Genomic DNA, 25234 nt, shown 5'->3' with positions numbered 1-25234 from the left:
CTATACTCCTTATACACACAGATGACTGTGTGGAAAATCTGGTTCCAACTCTATCGACAAACGCAGTGGGTCAGATCTCCAAGAACTAAGAGTCAGACTACAGGAGGGAAACAGAGAACTTAGTGGCATGGTACAATGACACCAATCTGTCCCTCAATGTCAAAAAACTAAGGAGCTGGTCATCAACCTCGGGAAGCAAAGTGTCATACATGTCCCTGTGTGAATCAATGGTGTTGTGGTGGAGATGGTTAACGGCTTGAAATTCCTAGGGAAAAACATCACCAACAATCTGTCCTGGTCCACCCAGGTCTTGCTATGACCAAAAGAGCACAACAGTGCCTTTACTTGCTGAGGAAATTCAGTATGTCCACAATGACTCTGATCAATTTTTATAGATGTACCATAGAAAGTATCCTTTCTGGCTGCATCACAGGTTGGTATGGCAACTGCTCAGTCCAAGACCATAAGAAACTACAGAGAGTCACGAACATAGCCCAGTCCATCATGCGAGCACGCCTCCCTCCATTGACTCCATCTACAACTCCCGCTGCCTTGGGAAAACGGGCAGCATAATCAAAGACCCCTCCCTGATAGGTTATTGATTTATTGATTCATTGGGACGGCATGGTAGCACAGTGGTTAGCATTGTTGCTTCACAGCTCCAGGTTCGATTTCAAGCTTGTCTGTAGGTTAAATGTGGCCATGCTACATTGTCATCAGTGTCCAAAAAGTTTAGGTGGGTTTACTGGGTTGCGGGAATAGGGTGGGGGTTTGGGCTTGGGTAGGGTGCTCTTTCCAATGGCCGGTGCAGATTCGATGGGCTGAATGTCCTTCCTCTGCACAGTTAATTCTTATTTGATGTCTTCAAGTACTGATTCTGTGCATAAGCTAGATAATGGAATTATTCAAAAGGCCATGACTGTGAAAAATATAGTCACTGTTTCAGATAATGAATAAACTATTGAACCTTCGGGTCATGTCTGCAGAAATTCAAACATTTGTTTCAATGAATGTTTCATATAATGAATAGATCATTGTATTCCAACGCATTTAGGAATAAGAATGTATCAAATAATTAGCTGCTGCAAGGTTATTGGCTAGCATGAGAATCACATTCTCGTAAGGTGGTGCACGTAGACACTGAATTAACCTTGATGGACATCCGTCAAGTAATGGCCAATGTTCAATTAATAAATCATCCTCTAATCTATTTGAATAAAGCAGGAGGTATCAGTTGGGAATTAGGAACCAATGAGAATAAATGAGGGATTAGACCATCCATAAGAATTCCATTAACAGTAAGACCTGGTGGCCAAGGGTTTGTTCCGAATTTCTGCTTTCCTGAATTCTTGAACCATCTACTGAATTACTTTTGATTTAAAGTAATTTCTTTATACTTTTCTTATGCTTTATGTTTAACGCTTTTCACAATGTTCTGACCAGTTTATGTATAATTTGATTTAAGTTTGGATTCTGTGCTTATGCAAATGTACTAAGGTGAATAACAATAAATAAAGTTGTATTTTGGACACCTCCAATCAACTGGACTATCGACTCTTATTAGAAAATAGAGTAAGAGATCCTACAACATGGCAAGCCAACCAGGAAGGCAATGGAGAAGATACCGAATTACCAAACCGAGGCACTGGCAGCGGATCGGCAGAACCGAGGTAAGAGACCCTCAAATCTGCAACTGTTTAGATTCGGGTGACTTCCTACCCCCTCCTTACCAATACGTCCAGGATGAAATTGGCTCAAGTCCCAGATGATATATATGTATTCTACAACGCTATACATATATATATATTGTGAACTTTTCGATTAAAGGAATAGTCTATGACTTGAGGCCCGGGGTTAGAAATACTGGGCGGGATTCTCTGACCCCGTGCTGGATTGGAGAATTGCCGGCGGGCCGTGCAAATCGCACCACACTGCCCCGACCCCAACGCAAAGGGGAGAATCAGCGCCATTGGAGCTGGCGTGGCGCTGGTCGGGGGGGGCCGCTCTATGCGCCCCCCCCCGCAATTCTCTGGCCCAGATGGCCTGGCCCGCGATTAAGACCCACCAATCGGCGGGCTGGCCTCTCTGTCTCCCGGCCTCCTTTATCCAGCGCCGGCACATGTACTGCTGCGCCATGTTGGGTCGGGGCCTGCGCGGACAAGGGAGACACCACGCATGCGTGGAAATCGCGCCAGTGGGACTGCGCATGCGCGGGGTCGTGCCGGACTCACTGCGCATGCGCACATCTGCCGGCGCCCATTCCATGGCCGGATCAGCGTGAACCGCTCCAGCCCCCTGCTGGCCCCCTGTAGGGTACACGATTGCTGATCCTGGGCCCTGTTGACGCCCATGGGAAATGCGACGACGTTTCCGACAGCATCAACACTTAGCCTCAGGATCAGAGAATCCCGCCCATAGTTTTGGAGTTGAAATGGCAGCTGGGAATCTCCATTCAACCTCTAGGAGACGCCAAGATCCACCAGAAATATCTGCAGAAGAAACATTTCAGATGGCAAAGAGTTATACAGGACAGCGATTTGATTTGACCAAGATCGGGACAAAAATTTTTGAAGCACAATGCTTCCAAAGGACAATGTTCCCTTGATGATATAAGAAACGTTTGGGGAAAAGCTGCCTGTATGAGAGATAGAGATCAGATCAAATGGTCCCTGATTATAATGAGCCAGATCTGAAGGAGAAACGAGAATATAGCAAGTACCAACTATGATTGTGAGATTAAGAAACAAACTACGAGCAGTCTGTGAAGAGCTAAAGAGAGAATAGCTCAAACTTGAAAAATTAGAAAACTTAGAAGAAGAAAATGCAACATTTAAATGTGAAGTAGAAGGGCTGAATTTAGAGAAAAATGAACTATGATCAGGAAAAAACGAGTTAGCATCGGAAAATGCAAATCTTAAAATGGAAGTATCAGGACTTCTGACTCAGAATTGGGAACTAAAAAGTAGAATACCAGAGGAACTCCTGACCTGGAGGGAACATCTCTTCTATGGGCGCTCAACACCCATACAACCAAAGCACGTCTCTGGTACAGTGCATCTGACTTCAGAAGCCCCACCTCTGCCAGTCTGTGAGGTAATAGGGGCCACCCCTAACATACGACGTACGGTCCCAATGAGAGAGAAACCAGTCACAGCCGCAAACCCTTCCACGGCAGTTTCACCCCATTTAAAAGCAAAAATAATTAAACCAAAACATTCAAAAAAGAAAACCTCAAAAGGGATCCCAGAATCCGAGTGGGTAACTGAGTCGGAATCTTTAGAATCGTCAGAATCATCGGATTCTGCCGAAGAGATAACAAAGGAAATAACCAAAACGAGAAAAAACAAAGTCCCAAAGGGCCAAAGGCATATGGTTAGCCCCTTTAAAGTCAAAACGGTATAAGTCTGAGTTAGTAAAAACAGTCTCTTCGGACAGGAATAGAAGAGTTACTTGAGCCCAATATGCCCAAAGTTTGGTCCACGAACCAGCTGACGTACACAGAATTGATCGATGGTCGAAAGAATTACCTAATGCCAAGAAGGGAGGAATGGGAACATGGGAAGGGGTCGAGCGATTACGACGTATTTACAATCCCCACCCGTTGGGCTACGTTTAAGTTTTGTTGGTATTGATTCCTAGACGAGAAAGCGGACAACTTTCTGGAGATGTTAAATAAGCAATAGGGGATGATGAACAACAGCTGGACAAGGGATGGACTGTAGTTAAGCAATGGCTGTTAAAATAGAACCCACCAAAAACTGATTGGACAAAGATTTCTGCTTGTATTCAGAAGACAGAGGAAGTATCAGAGTATGAAGATAGGTTTAGAAAAGTATGGACGGAGCACTCAAGAATGGAATTGCCAGAGTGGCAGGAGTCTTGAGACACAAGTACTCTTGAGCCATTGAAGGCTGCCTTTATTGCTGGTTTGAGAATTAATTTGCCTAATGTATTAAAATTGGTGTTTCCTGAATGGGACCAAGTATCAACAACATACCCAATATTAGTAATCTATGTGTTCAAATTGACCGAGATATGGATGCTAAGATTTGTGCTTTCCGGGAAGAAGTACAGCCTAAAGGTGCATCATTTCAGTCAACAAATAATGTTTCACCTATTCAGAGCAGCAGCTGAAAGCAGAACAAAAGGTGATCGAAAATAAAGCCCAAATGAATAGGCCTCAGTCTGGGACGTGATCGTGTAACCATTAGCCAAATTTCAGTCACAGCCTGGATGTCATAGAATCATATCATAGAATTTACAGTGCAGGAGGCCATTCAGCCCATCGAGACTGCAGTGGCCCTTACTCAAGCCCACGCCTCCACCCTATCTCCGTAACTTAACCTTTTTGGACACTAAGGGCAATTTAGCATGGCCAATCCACTTAACCCACACATCTTTGGACTTGTGGGAGGAAACCAGAGCACCCAGAGGAAACCCACGCAGACACGGGAAGAAGACACAGACAGTGACCCAAGCCGGGAATCGAACCTGGGACCCTGGAGCTGTGAAGCAACTGTGCTAACCACTGTGCTACCATGCTGCTCTTATCATGGCACTTTCTAACCCTTCTGCCCCAACCTATACACTCCAGTGTCAGGCTGATATTTCACCTTACTGCCCGTTTCTTTGCCTTTAAAAGCCTGCTCTTAAATCACCCTTTAATATTTAGCCGCACTAAACCCTTCATTCCTTACTCTGTGTCAAATCCCCTGTAAGCTACTGGCACATTCTTTTACATTAGGATTTATGCCCTTTATTAATGGTTTAATGGCCTTCCTGTACCCGTATCTCTTTTCATTTTATTCTTCTGTATTTTCTATGTGCTTAACTTCTGTGTCCATTGCAGTTGCTCGTTATCGTTTTCTGCCTTCCTTTTCCCATGTATCTGCATATGTTTATCTTTCTGTGCCGGTTGTTATGGTTGTTATAGCAGTCTCTGTCTTTGCACTATGCCGACCTCCATGTCCGTGTAAATATCTATCTATCTAATTTTGTGTGTACAATAGAACTGACTGCAGTTGTTAATAATGGGCACCGAAGCTCTCAGTCTCACCCACCAGGGAAATTTTAATTCTTCATAGAAAGAGGTTCAGGATCATCCAGATGGGAGGATATGATAGGTTTGTCCACACTGGCTCAGGTTTAGACAGTGAACCTGTGAAATATTGATGGCGAAGTAAGATGAAGGATGAGTGTTTGAAAGCTTCATTAGTTAAGTGGCTGCACATCTGTCCCTTGGGCTTTTCCACAAATTGTTTCACTGATATATTGGCAGTCACCTTGTTAACCTGCAGCAACCAACGTGCTGTTTCCCAGAACCAAGACATTTCTATTTACCTGTCACTCCAAGGCATCGAGCTGCTGTGAAGTTAATGCTTCCTTCACTCATACTCCTGCTGCTTTTTAATTTATTCACTCTAGATGTGCAGCATCACTGGGAACGTCAGAATTTATTGCCCATCCCTCGTGGCCCTGGAGGAAGCCAGTGAAAAAGAGGAAGGATATACTTGTCTTTGAGGGATTGGTTCAGAGTTTCATTCAATTAGTTCCTCGAATAAGGGACTTACGAGGACAGATTGAGTATACTAAGCCTGTATTTCAGGGGGTTTAGAAGAGCATAAGTGATCTAATTGAAAGAATTATTAAGTTCTTAAAGGGCTTGACAAGATAGTGGCTGAGAAAATGTTTCTCTTGGTTGGGAAAATCTAGAACATGTGCTCACAGACTCAAAATAAGGGGCTGGCCATTTAGGATTGAGGTGAAGAGAAATTTCTTCACTCAAAGGGTTGTAAAAGTTTGGAATTCTCTACACTCGAGAGCTGTGGATATACTCAATGATAGAGAGATCAGTTGAGGTAGATCAGACATGATTTTATTGAACGGTGGAACATGCTTGAAGGCCCACATAGCCCTCTCAAGCTCCTATTTCTTATGTTCTTGAAGTCCATGTGATGCATGTATTCCCACATGCTATTAAATAGGGAGTTAATGGATTTTAATAACTTGACATTGAAAGGACGATGATGTATGTTTGGATGATATGTGACTCTGAGGGGAACTATGTACCTGCTGCACTTGTCCTTATAGATAGTAGAGGTTGTGGATTTGGAAGCATGAACAAGCCTCAATGAGTATGTATCATCTAAAAATATCTAACATAAGAACTAGGAGTAGGAGTTGGCCATCTGGCCCTTCGAGCCTGCTCCGCCATTCAATGAGATCATGGCTGATCTTTCCCGCCTGAATACCATAACCCTTTATTCCTTCATTCTTCAAAAAACTATATCTTTATCTTGAAAACATTTAATGAAGGAGCCTCACCTACTTCTTCGCCTTGAAGAAGGGAAGGGAACTCCATAGATTCACAACCCTTTGGGTGAAGAAGTTCCTCCTAAACTCAGTCCTAAATCTACTTCCCCTTATTTTGAGGCTATGCCCCCTAGTTCTGCTTTCACCCGCCAGTGGAAACAACCTCCCCGCATCTATCCTATCTATTCCCTTCATAATTTTATATGTTTCTATAAGATCCCCCCCGCATCCTTCTAAATTCCAATGAGTACAGTCCCAGTCTACTCAACCTCTCCTCATAATCCAACCCCCTCAACTCTGGGATTAACCTAGTGAATCTCCTCTGCACACCCTCCAGCGCCAGTACGTCCTTTCTCAAGTAAGGAGACCAAAACTGAACACAATACTCCAGGTGTGGCCTCACTAACACCTTATATAGTTGCAGCATAACCTCCCAAGTCTTAAACTCCATTCCTCTAGCAATGAGGGACAAAACTCCATTTGCTTTCTTAATCACCCGTTGCACCTGTAAACCAACTTTTTGCGACTCATGCACTAGGACACCCAGGTCCCTCTGCACAGCAGCATGTTTTAACATTTTATCATTCAAATAATAATCCATTTTGCTGTTATTCCTATCAAAATGGAAAACCTCACATTTGTCAACATTGAATTCCATCTGCCAGACCCTAGCCCATTCACTTAAACTATCCAAATCCCTCTGCAGACATCCAGTATCCTCTGCACTTTTGCTTTACCACTCATCTTCGTGTCGTCTGCAAACTTGGACACCTTGCACTTGGTCCCCAACTCCAAATCATCTATGTAAATTGTGAACAATTGTGGGCCCAACATTGATCCCTGAGGGACACCACTAGCTACTGATTGCCAACCAGAGAAACACCCATTAATCCCCACTCTTTGCTTTCTATCAATTAATCAATCCTCCATACATGCTACTACGTTACCGTTAACGCCATGCATCTTTATCTTATGAAGCAATCTTTTGTGTGGCACCTTGTCAAAAGTTTTCTGGAAATCCAGACATACTACATTGATTGGCCCCCCTGCTGTCTACCGCACTGGTAATGTCCTCAATAAATTCCACTAAATTAGTTAGGCATGACCTGCCCTTTATGAACCCATGCTGTTTCTGTCCAATGGGACAATGTCTATCCAGATGCCTCACTATTTCTTTCTTGATGATAGATTCCAGCATCTTCCCTCCTACCAAAGTTAATCTAACTGGCCTATAATTATCCGCTTTCTGCCGACCTCCTTTTTTAAACAGTGGTGTCACGTTTGCTAATTTCAATCCGCCGGGACCACCCCAGAGTCTAGTGAATTTTGGTAAATTATCACAAGTGCATTTGCAATTTCTCGAGCCATCTCTTTTAGTACTCTGGGATGTATTCCATCAGGGCCAGGAGACTTGTCTACCTTTAGCCCCATTAGCTTGCCCATCACTACCTCCTTAGTGATAAACATCATCTCAAGGTCCTCACCTGTCATAGCCTCATTTCTATCAGTCACTGGCATGTTATTTGTGTCTTCCATTGTGAAGACCTACCCAAAAAACCTGTTCAGTTGGTCAGCCATTTCCTCATCTTCCATTATTAAATCTACCTTCTTATCCTTTTACTATCTGTTTTTATATTCTGAGCAAGTTTACTCTCATAATCTATCTTACGCTTCTTTAAAGATTTTAGGAGCTTTCTGTTGCCCCCTAAAGATTTCCCAATCCTCTAGTCTCCCACTAATCTTTGCCACTTTGTATGCTCTTTCCTTCAATTTGATACTCTCCCTTATTTCCTTAGATATCCACGGTCAATTTTCCCTGTTTCTATCTTCCTTCCTTTTTGTTGGTATAAACCTTTGCTGAGCACTGTGAAAAATCGTTTGGAAGGTTCTCCACTGTTCCTCAACTGTTTCACCCTAAAGTCTTTGCTTCCAGTCAACTCTTCTCTCATCCCATTGTAATCTCCTTTGTTTAAGCACAAAACACTAACGTTTGATTTTACCTTCTCACCCCCCTTCTCACCTTTAAATACCACCATATTGTGACTGCTCCTTCCGAGAGGATCCCTAACTATGAGTATATTAATCAATCCTATACCATTATGTAGGACCAGATCTAGGATCGCCTGTTTCCTCGTAGTTCCATTACATACTGTTCTGGGAAACTATCGCGGATACATTCTATAAACTCCTCCTCAAGGCTGCCTTCACCGACCTGGTTAAACCAATCGACATGTAGATTAAAGTCCCCCATGATAACTGCTGTACCATTTCTACATGCATCCGTTATTTCTTTGTTTATTGACCGCCCCCCCGGATTGTTACTATTTGGTGCCCTATAGACTACTCCTATCAGTGACTGATTTCCACCCAAATGGATTCAACCTTATTCTCCATAGCACGATGTCGTCCCTCACTACTGCCCGGATGTCATCCTTAAATAACAGAGCTACACCACCTCCCTTACCATCCACTCTGTCCTTCCTAGTAGTTTGATACCCTTGGATATTTAATTCGCAGTTGTGACCATCCTTTAACCATGTTTCAGCAATGGCCACTAAATCATAGTCATTCACAATGATTTGTGTCATCAACTCATTTACCTTATTCCGAAAACTACGAGCAGTCAGGTAAAGTACCCTTATAGAACATAGAACGATACAGTGCAGTACAGGCCCTTCGGCCCACGATGTTGCACCAACATGGGAAGTCAAAAACTAAAGGCCATCTAACCGACACTATGCCATTATCATCCATATGCTTATCCAATAAACTTTTAAATGCCCTCAATGTTGGCGAGTTCACTACTGTTGCAGGTAGGGCATTCCACGGCCTCACCACTCTTTGCGTAAAAAACCTACCTCTGACGTCTGTCCTATATCTATTACCCCTCAATTTAAGGCTATGTCCCCTCGTGCTTTTATGTTGGCTTTTATACCTCTGTTTTGAATCTTAACACCCCGATCCGAAACCTCTCCTAAGTTATTTTTCCTTTTAACTTTTCTCCTAATTTTCCTTATCGTTGAACCCATATCTTCATGTAATAACCTGCTGCTTCGCTTTCCATTTATGTTTATACTTCCTATTTTATTCCTTTTAGTATTACTGGGCTTATTCACTGAGCTCTCCTCAGTCACTCTACCCTGTACTGTGGCCCTGCTAGATTTTTGGTGATGGCTTCTCTGCATTACACTTTCCCCCCTGACTGCCTTTTGTTTCTGTCCCCGTTTTACTTCCCTGCATCGGTTCCTATCCCCCTGCCACATTAGTTTAAACCCTCCCCAACAGCAGTAGCAAACACCGCCCCCTAGGACATTGGTTCCAGTCCTGCCCAGGTGTAGACCGTCCGGTTTGTACTGGTCCCACCTCCCCCACAACCGGTTCCAATGCCCCAGGAATTTGAATCCTTCCCTCTTGCACCATTTCCCGAGCCACACATTCATCCTATCTATCCTAACATTCCTACTCTGACTAGCATGTGGCACTGGTACCAATCCTGAGATGACTACCTTTGAGGTCCGACTTTTTAGTTTAACGCCTAACTCCCTGAATTCAGCTTGTAGGACCTCATCCTGTTTTTTTACCTATATCACTGGTGCCTATCTGCACCATGACAGCTGGCTGTTCACCCTCCCAACATACCATCCTGGAGCCACGATTGCGTCCGCAGAACCACCTGTCTATTCCCCTTACGATTGAGTCCCCTATCACGAGAGCTCTGTCATTCTTCTTCCTGCCCTCCTGTGCAGCAGAGCCCACCACGGTGCCATGAACCTAGCTGTTGCTGCCTTCCCCTGGTGAGACATCGCCCTCAACAGTATCCAAAGCGGGATATTTTGCAGGGAGGCGACCGCAGGGAACACCTGTACTGTATTATGGGCCACGGTTTAGAGAACACCAAAGTAATCATAGAGTTCACCTGACCTACAACTTTTAATAGATTTTGGTTATGAGGAGCACAAGGGCCTACTTTCTAGGTGTTATGCAACAGAAATTTTAAGTATTTTTTAACAAAACAATGTTTATTCTCTGAATCCAGTTAACATTTTATAAACACACAGTAAACATCTTATCAACTACCAACACTGATACCCCCTAAAAAAATACAGTACTCTATAAGTAACCCTCAGTAACTTTCCTAACAACATTCATGAGCCAAACACTATTTTCCTACAAAAACAGTAGGTTTGCATTCCTTACAGAAACAGGTATTACTTTGAAATTATCAAGTGATCTGGAGACATTCTTTAGCATGTAGCGAGAGACCAAAATATACCTTCTTGGTTTGTATGTAGCTCCCCAACTGAAAACCAAAGGTAAAACTCAGAGCCACAAAGTTGCCAGCTCAAAACAAAAGTAAAAAGTAGAGCCAGAGCCCAGCCCCACCCCACCCACACACTCACATCACTGCAGCCACTTGAGAGGACAAACATTTCTTAAAGTGACATTCCCATGACAACTGCCTTCCTACTCTTGCTCTGTCTTTTGGTCACCCTTTTTCTATCTCCCTCAGTAATTTTCACCTGCGGCGTGACCAACTCAGCAAACCAACTCAGCTATCCACTAACTACAGTTAGCGAGTTGCTCTTTATTAATAATAATCCTTTTAAATTAAGCCAAGTTACATCAAGGACGAGAAAGAGCTGAGTGACCAATCCAGAGTTACATGGGTTGATCTGCCCAACCAAAGAGATATTGGTGATCCACCTATTCAGAGAGACAATCATGATCCACCTATCCATAAAGTCACAGGGCGATCCACCCACCCAGAGAGACACAGGGTGATCTACCCACACAGAGAGACACAGGGTGATCCACCCACCCAGAGAGACATGTGGTGATCCACCCATTTAGAGAGAGACATGTACTGATCCGCCCATTCGGAGAAACAATCATGATCCACCCATCCAGAGAGACACAAAGTGATCCACCCATCCAGAGAGACACATAGTGATCCACCCATCCAGAGCGACAGGGCGTGATCTTGTGAAGGAATCCAACAGTAAGGAGTTAGATGATTAAAAGTGTGATTTTCTTGTACAGTCAGGGTTAGAAAATTAAAAGCAGCATTCATCTAATAATAATAATAATCACTTATTGTCACAAGTAGGCTTCAATGAAGTTATTGTGAAAAGCCCCTAGTCGCCACATTCCAGCGCCTGTTCTGGGAGGATTTGAACCCGAGCTGCTGGCATTGTTCTGCATTACAAGCCAGCTGTGCTAAAGGAGCCCCCAGGAAGGGATCTGCCTGCAAAGGTAGAAGCTCGTAAACATGCCTGGGAATACTTATGTGCTCAAGGACCAAACATCCTGTGGCATATTGTTCTCATCCCCTAAAACATGACAGTTTCTGAAGAAGAGGAACTGGCTCTTGAAAATCATGGATTAAACACCTCAACAGGGTACTAATAATACAGATTTAGTAAATAATCATTGTAAGTTACCACAATCTAACAATGATCATCCTATTTTTTCTACAGATGCCCCTAAATTGCCTGTCAATGGAATCCAGGGCCTGAATTGTCAGAATGATGAGTGCTCGGCACCCGCCATCCTGATCGTTGGGGTGGAATGCATCCCTGCCGACTCCTTCAAGCCCACTGCCATTTCACGCTCAAGTGAGCATTGATTGGCAGCAGACGGGACTTCTGCCTTGCTTTGGAGAGGAAGTCCTGCCTTGGAGCTCTCAGGTCCCTGGGGAGAGGGTGCCCCAAATTTGAAGGGGCTTTCAGATTGAGATTCCCACTACCTCCTCCGCCCGAAATCAAGATTGTTAAATTTTCCTATTCGCCAACCTGATCCAACCGGTGTCCAACAGCCTACAAATTGAGGGTGGGCAGGAAAAGGCTCTTAACTGGCCATTAGAAATTGTGTTTCTTCCCATTAATGCAACCTCCTTGATCTTCACAATCTCACATGCTCTGTCATTCAATATTACATTTTTGCTAAGGACTTCAGCTGACGATTTAAGTTCTTGCTGCGTCCTTTGAAAAAAATCAAGAGGTTTGTCCTTGAACGCGTCATGCCTTTGACGTTTTGAGGGTTTTAAACTTTCATTTACCAGTGCTTCCCTGCATATAACACACGTGGGCTTTGCATCTGGGGCTGGTTTAGCTCACTCGGCTAAATCGCTGGCTTTTAAAGCAGACCAAGCAGGCCAGCAGCACGGTTCGATTCCCGTACCAGCCTCCCCGGACAGGCGCCGGAATGTGGCGACTAGGGGCTTTTCACAGTAACTTAATTGAAGCCTACTCGTGACAATAAGCCATTTTCATTTCATTTCATCTGATTTTCATTGGCACATTTAAGAAAGCCACACCTCAATAAATTATTTTTAGACTGCTTTGTACCCAACTTCAGTTTTTGCTTTGTTGGGTATTCACCAGAATTCTTCGAGCTGTGCATACGGCTTACACCAGCACTGCTTTGACCTTGCCTGGACTCTCCTAATAAGCTCTCTCCAGCAGATTCAGTTGTGACTCTGGCCTGTTTGTGACTCTGGCCCTCTGTTCCTTGTTACAAAACGACCCATCTTCAGTTCTTCACACAGTTCTGTTGCTTGTTTGCTGGCAGTTACAAATGGAGGAATAGCTCCTTCATGATTTTGTGCCCAAATCACGGATGTACAGGGTGCGTTGCATCAGTGTACGTGCTGCGCTTGTGACTTGCTCTCTGCCACCGCTTCTGGCGAGAAGACTCCATAGTTTGTATTTGAAGACCAGTCGTGGTCAGCATCCTTAAAAGCTAATCGCGGCTGTTGGACGCTTGTCCCATGACCAGGGATGATGCGACTGATCGCTCCGCGACTGATCGCTCCGTGACCTTCATGACACCCATCCTCGAGTAGCGACCGTGAGTTTGAAAAATCCTGCACTGAAGTGTCATGGCAGCTGATATTGATGCGCAGGATAAGTTTATTGACATTGCACAATAGGCACACATTAACAGAATAAAAGCCTTTCCTATTATAGGAAATGAGGGTGTTCTCATTAAGGCTGAAAGTGGTACATGTGTTCTGTCAATTGCTCCTTGCATGGTTAGGAATCCTGCCAGTCTGCAAAAGTCTCTCTGTCTTCTGATTCTATTGGAATGGAAATGAACTGTGCAGTTTATGCAAAGAGATTGTTACAATGGTAAGATGCGGGTTGAATCACTAAAGATCTCCAGTTGCTGCTTGAAAAGATTCAGTGGTAACCTTGACTGCTACAGTCATTGATATTCTGGTGGACGTAGGTTGCATGCCTTCAGTTAGCAGATATCTGCCTTCTATTGCTTCTGGGGGGGGGAAATGTGACCTTTGTCAGGCAAGACCTTGATATGTTGAGTAGATGTCTGTATGTAGGAAGTGAACATTGTCTGAGATGTCTTATTCTACATGCTTCCAATCTGGTCCTTTTCGTCCATTCATCTTGTTTCAAGAATCCTGAAATATTGTGAGCGGCACAGTTGTTAGCATGGCTGCCTCACAGCTCCAGGGGCCCGGGTTCAATTTCGGCTTTGGGTGATTGTCTTGTGGAGTTTGCACTTTCTCCCCATGCACGAGTTTCCTCCAGGTGCTCCAGTTTCCTCCCACAGTCCAAAGATGTGCAGGTTAGGTGGATTGGCCATGATAAATTGACCCTTGGTGTCCAAAAAGGTTAGGTGGGGTTACTGGGTTACAGGGATAGGGTGAAGGCATGGGCTTAAGCTTAGGGAGGGTGCTCTTCCCAAGTGCCGGTACAGACTCGCTGGGCCAAATGGCCTCCTTCTGCACTGCAGGAATTTCATGATTCTACGATTACAGGCTTTCAACCAGTGCTGGCTCTTGTTATCCAATTAGTTGCACTCTCTGGCATTCCTCTATGCCCCTGCATTTTTTATTCTGTTCATGTCAATGCCCAACACCCTTTCAAACTTTGCGTGACTGAGGCTGCCTCCATCACACTTTCAGGGCAGGGCATTCGACTTCACTCTGTAAAAAGATTTCTCCTCATCACATCTCTGGTTCTTTTGACAATTACATTAAATCTTGTTTTCTGGTACGAGCCCTCTGGCCAGTGGAAATGGCTCTCCCTCTTTACTCCATTAAAAACCAATGTAACTTTGAACTTTCTCTGCTCCAGGGAGAACAATCTAGAGCCGTGGATGGGAAATCTGCAGCCCGGGGACCACATGCGGTCTATCTGGGTTCTGAGTGTGACCCACAAGACATTGTTGACCACAGCCCACATGTAAGATTGCCACATTCTGCTCATTTCCCTCCCTGTTGTTCTTTTCCTACCGGTATAACTAAAGTGATACGCATGTAAAGCAAGGGAAAGTGAAATGAGGTGTATGTTGATTGCTCGCAACACTGACCATGATAGCCGTGTGTGTCCAAAGTGTAAATATTTCTTTTATTTTAGCTATTTGAAGTTGATGACAGTTTTATTAATATATAAATGATCAAACATTTTCTATAACTCATTGGGAAATATTTGGCATTTATCACATTTATTCAATCTTATTCATGGGGTCATGATGAATGAAAAAGCCCGATTCCAACCTTGCGGCCCACTGTGTTGCACGAGGGCCACTCATGCGGCCCACTCACGAGTCTAGGTTGCCCATCACTAATCTAAATTCTCTCGTCTCTCCATGGAGTTGAAGTCCTTCAATGCTCTTCACAATATGGGAACAGAAGGATTGTCACTGAGAAATGAACATTCCCAATCCTTTTTTTTCCAAGTAAGGGGCAATTTAGCGTAGCCAATCCACCTAACCTGCACATCATTGTGTTGTGGGGGTGAAACCCACGCAGACACTGTAGCCATCTGGGATGGCAACTTACAATAAGAAACATGGACGGTCGCAAAGCATAACGGGAAAAATGGACAATGTAAGTTTCAGGCAGGCTCAGAGCCTGAATGTATATTTCTGAGCGAAGAATCCAGACAGCATCGAAACCCATTACCGATTAGCATTTTGATGGCCCATCTCCGTCAGAAAAAAGACTGATACTTGAGCAACCGATACAACCAGACATTTCGGCGCCACTCCCTGTATTCGGGAAGCGTAAACAACAGGGTCAATGACCGCTTAGGACACGCCCGGCCATCAAGGCACCCACCCCTTTATTGGCTCAAATCAAATCCAGTGATTAAGAATTACCCAATTAATGGGGTCCAAACCGAAGGACCGCCCAAAAGAGCGCGAAACTCCCCAAGTAAAGAGAAAGATCGCCATGCGTTCGATCTCTCTTGAACTTGGCGCTCCGGCAATGTCCACCTCCAATTGCAGCACCACCAGAAGCAAGTTCAAATTCAACGCCCGCTATCAGACGGATGAGCCCAGCTGAGCAGCAGTTACTTCTCCAGACCCGATAGATCCAGATTTGAGAAAAGGCCACTGTTCCTCTGACCTAAGCCAGGTGCCTGAAGTTAAATACAGGTTGTCATAGTTGATAGTTGTAGTTTAACTAGTAGTGTCTATGTTGCATGATTAATTGTGTGTGTAATCTTGAACTAACTAGATCTTGATCTTGAACTAACTAACTGGTGATTGGCTCTTTGATCGCTATCCAGTTGAACCTTGTGGTGGTATCATTTGATACCTGGCGACTCTGAGCAATATAATATTGATTTCCAAAGAAAAAAGGGCAATCTTACTGATTCCCACATTTATAGCAGGTAAAAAAGGCAACAACACGGGGAGAGTGTGCAAATGCCACATGGACAGTGACCCAGGGCTGGGATTCGAACCCGGGTCCTCAGCGCTGCAGTCCCAGTGCTAACTACTGCACCATGTGCTGCTTCCTCACATTCTCAATCCTAAACTGTAAATGTTACAAAACTGAAGAAAACTCACAGCACAAATGCTGACAAAGTATCAAATCCAGGAAAGGAAATACCAACCTTGAGTTGTTGCAAACAAAATGGACGCCTCAAAGCAATACCACAACAGGGATACGTTGCAGATGCAGCCACTATGTAGTGACATTAGTAACATGCAGCATTGTGGCACAGTGGTAGCACCGAGAGGCTGTTTTTCCTGGCTAAAGAGGCTAGTAGAGGACATCATCTCAGGTAATGGGTTGGGGGATGTGGGGAATTTCTTTTCACTCAGAGGGCTTTGAATCTTTTTCCCAGAAATCTGGGAAGAACAAACTTTTGGAGTTGAAGGAAATCACAGGACTGGGATCAGGCAGGAAAGTAAAATTAAACCTTGGGCTGACTGCCTGTACTGCTCACCCCAGTCCAACGCCGGCATCTCCACGTATTGGGCAGAGCAGAGGGAGCTTTTTATTCTATCTTCCTCATGCTGTGCCTGACCAGAGAATATTTGTTGCTGATAACAAGTGCCAGGAATGTAATGTGTTCTAATATTTCATACCTTGAAAGCCAGAGAAATACATATTAAGTCAAATGATTTCAAACCGTAAATTTTTCAGAGTGACATTAGAGACATTACAATGGAAGGCCATACCTCTTCCAGGTGTCAGGATCAGGTGCCATTCGTCAAGCATTTTCAATGTGGAAGGAAGTTTAATTATAGGGAACTATCACAATACATAACACACAACATAAAACACACAGCACAAAAGCATAAAACACACAGCATGTACAATACTCCAGCACAACTGTGGTCTCCTGCAGATTGATTATTTTCGGGGATAGGAAAGGAATTTCCCAGTATTTAGCTCTGAAATTGGTATAAGCATTTTTCCTTTTCCTTAAGAGGCTGCATGGCTGTTGATGTGTGCGGGAGGTAAGATTACAGTATTGATGCAGACAAGCCATGGCGATCTAGTACAGGACTGGCTCGATGGCCCAGCTGGTCTTTACTGCTCCTCCCATCTTGTATCTTGTCTCAAATATTGATCTGGATTCCCCCCCTCCCCCAACCCGGCGCCGACAACACGGTTCTTGATTGGGTGGAGACTTGGGCATCTGGTTGAAATTGAGGTTTGTGCCAGGCGCTGAACCGAATGTTGTGCTCTAGACCCCTGCTGGTGGTGGGATCGAGGTTCGTGCCCACGTGCCAGCGGGAGGATACTAATGGATGCAAAAGGGTCCTAATGACCCATTTGTATCCACTTAGTGGGTCTGGCACCAGAATCTCTGCCCCCCCCCGCGATTCTCCAGTCCTCCAGGTTGGAAACCACGTGGTACGAGACCACCACTGGTATTTACCAGCGTAGCTCGGATGTGGTGGGCCTCGCTGTGGGCCAAGAGAGTAACCCCTTAAGGGAGCTGCCACCAAAATGTACCCAAGGGCCAATCTCTCCCCCACAATGCACGACCAGCCCACCCCACCCCTGCAAACATCAAAGAGAGTTAAGTGCTGCCAATTTCCAGCTCAGCATTTCAAAATTACTCCGGCGTGAAGGGGGGTGATTAGAATGCATGTTATTCTCTTTGATGTGGTTGATGTTTGTAAGCAATGTGGTCAGAGCACTTAGATTTACTCATCCAGGTAGGAAGATGAATGAAGCAAGGCTAACAGCTGTGTTAGGGGAAGCCGTCAATCAAAGCCCACTAGGAAAAATGAATGAATGGCTTGCAGCTAAAGGATATGAGGGGTTGAAACACAAGTCACTGCTTTTCTATTTCCAGGAATGGACATATTTTGCTCCCTCTGTCTGAGCCAGCAGCTGTATGCCCAGGTGAGTTTTACAATGGTAGTTTTTATCACTGTCCCTGCTTGGACTGCTCTCTAGCTTCCTGACAGGTGTCTGTTTTCTGGGGGGTTTCTGGAGGAGGGTTCATTTAGTTAGGCGGCCTCCGTGGGGCGTCCCTTTAGTTAGGGGCCACGGGGGGTACTCCCCTTACTTAGGGAGTCCCTTTGGGGGGGTCCCACCATACAGGGGTCTCTGGGTGGGGTCCCCCTATCCAGGGAGTCTCCGGGGGGAACCCCCTCTCCAGGGGTGGCTGGGGGGGATTCCCCCTATTCAGGGGGACACTGAGGGGTGGATGGGTCACCCCTGTACTTGGGGGAAGGGGGTAATCAAGAACATCAAGGGGTGGGAGGCCTAAATCATGATGAGGTTGGGGGGGGGGGGGAGGGTTGCTTTGCGATGGGGTGGGGGACTGATCGCAATGCGATGGGGTGGGGGGGCTGATCCGTGATGCAGAGGGGCTGGGGAGGCTGCTTTGCAATGCTGGGTAGGCCGGTGGCTCGCCGCGGGACTTTGCTATCGGGGCAACTGTTCTCAATGTTCCCGTACCAGGCCTCCCCGGACAGGCGCCGGAATGTGGCGACTAGGGGCTTTTCACAGTAACTTCATTGAAGCCTACTCGTGACAATAAGCGATTTTCATTTTCTTTTCAATGGTGGCTCGGTAGTGAGATTCCCTCGGGAATCCCGCATATTCCTCACCATTTATAAATTTGCATGGCGGGAATACTGAATTGCTTCCTGATTTCTGCTCCCTGTGGTAGCACAAATCAGTTCCCATTCACCTCTGACGGGAGAACATAGGGCGGGATTCCCCGTCCCGCCGCACCTGTTTCCTGGAGCGGCACGCCCCCGCGGCAGCGGGATCTTCCGCCCCGCCAGGTGGCCAGTGGGGTTTCCCATTGTGGGCACACTCTCGCCGTCGGGAAATCTGCGGGCGTGAGTGTGTTGCCGGTGAAGCAGAGGATCCCGCCGGCGGAGAATCCAGTCCATAGTTTGCCAAACAGAGAATCCCGGCCATTATTGAATTTGAGCAGGATGAGTGTTCCTAGAAGAGGTGATACTTGACGGGGTTTCTTAAATGCTTTTTATTCAACACATTACCTCCACTCCTTGTGCAGGTGATAACTCTTTACAGGGATCGGATGTGCCCGATACCAGATATCCTCTGATATTATACACAAGTGCATTTGCCATGTGTCAGCCTCAGCTATGGTTATTAGTATCTCATTTAGTTAGGGGTTATTGCAAACCCATACACCTGATTCTGGCTGGTAATACTGAGTAATGTCTGTTGTGGCCATCCTGCCTAATTTGTAATTACCCTATCCAGTGGCACTGAGGCCAGTTAGTGTGGCCCTGTTGCCATTGCACATGAGATTAGATAACTCGACACAGATATGGAGTAACATTCTTGGTCTGTTTGGTCCATTCAGTCACTAAACGAGTCACCACATCCAGGATGGGTTGGGGAGCTTGTTGTCTTGTTAAGGATTAGAAGGCAGGGGCAGATGATTTTATAGATTTTTTTCCATTAAATCGTCGTGTTCCACTCGTATTTGTGAGCCCCAAACCAGAACTGAAAGTATTTCCCATCCCTTTCCTTGCATTTCTTACCTTCCCTCATCACAATGAGACAAGACCTTGGTACAACAGCAAAGACACAGAGAGAACAGCCGAAAGTTGAATAAGTCAAACATGCAACGTGTATTCAACTTCTGGACTTACATAAGATGTTCCTGCTTTTGCATCAAAGTATACAACGTCTCGTTCCTAAAAAAATATAGAAATAAATAAAAGAAGAGGCTCAGATTAGTGTGTCCTCACCATCAACTGCTAAAATGTAGTTTGGATGATACGGTCATGCCTTGGCTCAGCAGATCTAACATCAAACTGCATTTCGGAAGTTCCTTGTAGTGGATACAAGCTCCTGTTGCTCACCAATTCTCAACTTTTGCTTCACAATGAGTACTTCTCAGGGTCACCCTGAAGTGACAATTCACGTCCCTGGACAAAATTCCTATTGTTCTTTCAGTCGCTAGTTCACTTTCTGAAATGTTGACCTTCACTGGCTACAGAACATTGGAATTGCAAAACCGACTATTCGCCTGCTGAAGTCAACTTTTTAGGAACTTGAAATTGACTATTGCGTCTACTGAACTCAATCCGACTGTATTCTCAAATTGCAATGGCCACACGCTCAATCAGCTACTCTTCGCGGTCAAGGATTGTTCTGTATACCTTTTTAAACATATTTACTTACATTGAACTCAATTTTCCCTTACAATTTGTATATTTGTCGTTTTCTTGCCTTTAGTAATAAGTAAAATCACTGTCTCTTTAACTAATGACAGCAAGGTTCAATTGGCACCTCTTAAAACATAACTTGGTTCTAGGAAAAAAGTACCCATGAAAAGAGATTCTTTCTAGATAAAATCTTATTGTGACCAACAGAGAGGGTTGTACAAAGACAGGGAGCCAGTTCATCCCTCCTCATCTGGAATTGGAACAATTTGGGGGTATCCCAGCTGGACAGTGAAAAACTGAGTGGTTTCGTCCGGATCAACAATTTTAGGGAACCTCACCTGAGATGGGTCATAACACCATGCACAGATAGAGAAATTTCTGAGCCAACGCTGCAGGATCCTCCTTGCTGAGTTGGGTTGATAATGCTTGTAGACCAAACTGGCCCAACTCACACATTCGTGTCAATGAAATGTACACAATTCTAACCCCGGAGAAAAACGGAAGAGCCCCCAAACGAGGTATATTCCGGGTACCGAACAGAGCGCGATCCTCCCAGCCCGAAGTACAAGATCTGATTCATTTAATTATGCTCATCCCATTCACCATCTCCGCAGGCACAGCATGAGGCCGGCGTGAATCAGTACTGGCATCCAAATACGCAGACCAGATGTGATGGCTATGGCAAGGAGCTCAAAGAGCCCCTGTACAGTCGGGGACAGGGCAGGGCACTACCCCCAGCAGTGCCAACCTGGTACCGCCAGGTTAACACTGCCAGGGTGCCAGGTTGGCACTGCCATAGTGCCAATGGGAAATGCCAGGATGGCAGGTTGCAATGCCAGGGGGCAGGGCCTGAGAATGTTCATGACCATTAAGGGGGGTGGGTATTAAGGGAGTGGCCGGAACGGCGCACATGGAGGGTTGGGGGGGGGGGGGGGGGGAAGAGTCTAAAAGGGGGGATTGCTGAAGGTGTGGTCCTTTGCAACCCCACAGTGGGGCATCGCAAACTTGTGGGAGGGGAGCCTGAGGCCACGATGCCAGCAGTGGAGAAACCTGCTATCAGTGAATGGCACACCACTGAGAAACACTCCTTGGACGACTGGAGAACCTACTCCAAAGTGTGGGTGGATTATGATGGGAATCGATCTTGGACAGCCAACAGGCTTCTCACCGGTTTTCCTGCTGAAATAGGGGGCGGGATTCTCCGTTTCCCCAGTCCGTGTTTCTCGGCGATGCGCCATTCACTGGCGGCGGGATTCTTTACTTACGCTGCTTGGGATTTCCCATTGAAGCCACCCTATGGCACCGGAAAAACCACAGTGTGCTGCTGGTGGGAACAGAGAATCCCAACGGCTGCAGAATTCCGGCCTTAGTCATTTTGTGGGAGAATTCCACCTGTTGTTTTAAAATCTCCTCAAAGGCTTTCTTTGGTCACCGGGAGATTGATGCTGATTCAGGAGACTGCTGGCCATTTTGTGAGGGTTCGAAATCCTATGCCGTTACCAAGAGAACCTAGTATATTGACAAGTGGTGGTAAAGTTATGAATCAAGGTCTGAAAATAATAGTACAAATAAAAGAATACTGGAAACAGGTGAGAACGCTTGTCGAGGTATTCCCTCAATGTGAGTGTGTCAAGGATTTTCCTCAGTTTGTGTGTCAGGAATTTTCCTCAGTGTGTGTTTCAGGAATTTCCCTTTGTGTGAATGTGTCCGTGTGAATGTGATTTGCGGAGTTTCCTCAGTTAGTGTGGTTTGATGTTCCTACCGTGTGAGCATGTCAGCATTCTTTCAATGTGGACGAGATCTTTGGTTGTTCACGCCAGTGTAATCTTCTGGTCCTACCGATGCGCTCCTCGCTGCGGATTTCCCAGTGGCATGGGGAAAATTCAGTGGAAAATCCCATCGACAGCGGTGGGACCAGAAGATCCTGCCGCCAGCCAATGGTGGGCTACCTCCTCCCACCGAGGAACACGCCAGGGTGAGGCCAGAGAATCCTACCCTGTGAGCGTGATTTGAGGTTCTCTCAGTGTGACTGTGTCAGTGTTCTCTCAGTGTGTCTGCATGTTTTGAGGTTTCCTCAGCAATGTGGTAAACTATGGACAACAGTGAGCCCAAAATGGGTTAATCATTTTGGACTCGCTGTTGTCCATAATTTACCACATTGCTGAGGAAACCTCATCATAGTTGATTTTCAAATCTTTGTTAATGAAATCTTTCTCCAGTGGTGCTGTGGGGTGTATTTGCTGATTGCTCCTGCTTGTAGCTGCAATGCCTGAAGGCCTAGTGTTTGTTTGCTGCTGCCTCTTCTGCTTCTGTGGCCTGGAATAAAGAAAGGGGAGGTTGTTAGCTGGCCGACTGCCAGTCCGAAGAAGCCATGATGTGGAGATGCCGGCGTTGGACTGGGGTGAGCACAGTAAGAAGTCTTACAACACCAGGTTAAAGCCCTTTCACTCTTTTGCTGTGCTCTGTGTCAGTGTGACTTTCTGGTATGGGCAGCACGGTAGCACTGTGGTTAGCACTGTTGCTTCACAGCTCCAGGGCCCCAGTTTCGATTCCCAGCTTAGGTCACTGTGTGTGGAGTCTACATGTTCTCCCTTTGTCTGCATGGGTTTCCTGCGGGTGCTCCGGTTTCCTCCCACAGTCCAAAGATATGACATAGAACATACAGTGCAGAAGGAGGCCATTTGGTCCATCGAGTCTGCACCGACCCACTTAAGCTCTCACTTCCACCCTGTCCCCATAACCCAATAACCCCTTCTAACTTTTTTGGACACGAAGGGCAATTTAGCATGGCCAATCTACCTCACCTGCACGTCTATGGACTGTGGGAGGAAACCAGAGCACCCGGAGGAAACTCACGCAGACACGGGGAGACGTGCAGACTCTGTACAGACAGTGACCCAGCAGGGAATCAAACCTGGGCCTCTGGCACTGCAGAGACACAGTGCTAGCCACTGTGCTGCCTAGAAATGTGTCTGTTTGCTGCTGCCTCTTTGGCTTCTGTGGCCTGGAGTAAGGAAAGATGTGCAGGTTAGGTGGATTGGCCATGCTAAAATTGCCCTTAGTGTCCAAAAAAATTAAGTGTGGTTACTGGATTCCGGGGATAGGGTAGTGGTGTGGGCTTAAAAAGGGATGCTCTTTCCAAAGGTTGGTGCAGACTCGATGGACCGAATGGCCTCCTTCTGCACTGTAAATTCTATGATTCTATGATTATTCCCCCCTTTGAGTGTCTGCTGCTGGGAGTTGCCAGAGGGGGAGAGAGAGGCGGAGTGACCCGAATGCTGTTGTAGCTGCCTGAAGGATGTATATCTGTTTGCTGCTGCCTCATTTGCTTCTGTGACCTGGAGTAAGGTAACGGCGGGAGTGAAATGAAACTACTGCCAGTGCTGACAAAAGGGACGGGTGGCCGCCCGATTCAATTGAGCAACTTGCTAAAGGTATGAAGAACTGCTTTTGCAGCTTGCTGGTGCCTTTTCTTGTACTGTTGACTGTTCAATGTTTAATGTCTGGAAACTGTGTGTTTGCTTTCTACCGTCTCTTTTACTTCTGTGGCCTGGAGAAATGAAAAGGAGGACGTCAGGTGCTGAAGGAGAGAAAGGGTGTCAGCCTAATGAACACTGAGCAATTTGCTGAAGGTCTTGAAGAAATGCTTTTGCACAGTGCTGGTGACTTTATTGTACTGTTGTCTGTTTACTGTTTAATGGCTGGAAGCCGCGCAGATTACTGATGATTTTATTGTGCTGTTGATTGTTTATGTTTAATGTCCGGAAGCCATGTGTTTGCTATTGTACTGTTGCTGTTTAATGTTTAATACTTGAAGGCCGTGCACTTGTCTGATGCCACCTCTTGTGTGTTGTGTTATGTAATTTGGAATAACACAAGCTGCCACTTTATGCAGTTTTGAGTAAAAGATGCTCCAGACTTTGAAGTGAGTTCAATGTGTTTTATTGATCTATTAGCACAGTTCTCAATGAGCTTGACTCTGCTAATCTAAATGTCGTAACTCAGTCTAACTGAACCAGCCTTGCTCTAAACCACGTGCTGGGGTGTGATGCTGAGAATACACCCTGTCTCACTCTGTAGATGTTGGTCTGTGGAAAGAGGCGGGGTGTGAGTGTCTCATCCCTTTTATAGTGAGATACCACCCCTGAGTGTCCTGACTGCTCATTGGTCATGTCCTGTTCTATGTGTTAGAACATAGAACAGTACAGCACAGAACAGGCCCTTTGGCCCTCGATGTTCTGCCGAGCAATGATCACCCTACTCAAACCCCCACGTATCCACCCTATATCCGTAACCCAACAACCCCCCCTTAACCTTACTTTTTAGGACACTACGGGCAATTTAGCATGGCCAATCCACCTAACCCGCACATCTTTGGACTGTGGGAGGAAACCGGAGCACCCGGAGGAAACCCACGCACACACGGGGAGGACGTGCAGACTCTGCACAGACAGTGACCCAGCCGGGAATCGAACCTGGGACCCTGGAGCTGTGAAGCATTTATGCTAACCACCATGCTACCGTGCTGCCCTTATAACCTCAGCCTGCACGGGGATTGAACCTGCGCTGTTGGTGTCGCTCCGCATCACGAAGCAGCCGTCCAACCAACTGAGCTACCCCGACATTTAACTGCATGTTTGCACATCATGACTTCTCCCCTTTTTTATGTTTTGTTGGCTTATGTGAATGTATTTACATGTGAATGAGTCTGTCTAACGTGACTGACGGAGGACAACAGAACAGAGCAAACAAAACAAATGTTCACAAGTATAGTCTTTGAGGCTTGCGTCTGATCCTGATCGACCGTCGGAGAGGTGGCGGAGGGGATGACGATGCCTTGACAGGTGGGATGGAAGCGTGACTGGTGGACTTGTGGTGCGAGGTATCAGGAGGTGGCAATTCAACATATGGCAATGGAGGAGAAAGTGGTTGTGGGTAGGCAACTTTGCGCAGTGCCTGTCGATTCCTTCACACGATGGAGCCATCAGCCATGCGTACAACATAAGAGCGGCGCACGGTCTGTCGAACAATGACAGCCGGGGAA

The 25234-nt window shown here is 45.8% G+C and overlaps 1 protein-coding gene across 1 annotated transcript in view; it reads right to left on the bottom strand.

The window, feature by feature from the left end:
* The window catches only part of LOC119973771 (voltage-dependent calcium channel subunit alpha-2/delta-2-like), a 979537-nt gene that overhangs the window by 626491 nt on the left and 327812 nt on the right, over positions 1 to 25234 (bottom strand). Inside the window, exon 4 of the mRNA XM_038812195.1 lies at positions 19672 to 19716. Coding sequence (XP_038668123.1) covers positions 19672 to 19716 — 45 coding nt within the window. The remainder of the gene's footprint in view (positions 1 to 19671; positions 19717 to 25234) is intronic.

Source organism: Scyliorhinus canicula, chromosome 11, assembly GCF_902713615.1.
Source record: "Scyliorhinus canicula chromosome 11, sScyCan1.1, whole genome shotgun sequence".
In the NCBI taxonomy this organism is placed as follows: domain Eukaryota; kingdom Metazoa; phylum Chordata; class Chondrichthyes; order Carcharhiniformes; family Scyliorhinidae; genus Scyliorhinus; species Scyliorhinus canicula.
The sequence above is the reverse complement of the archived record's forward strand: the minus strand, read 5'-3'. Positions and strand labels throughout refer to the sequence as shown.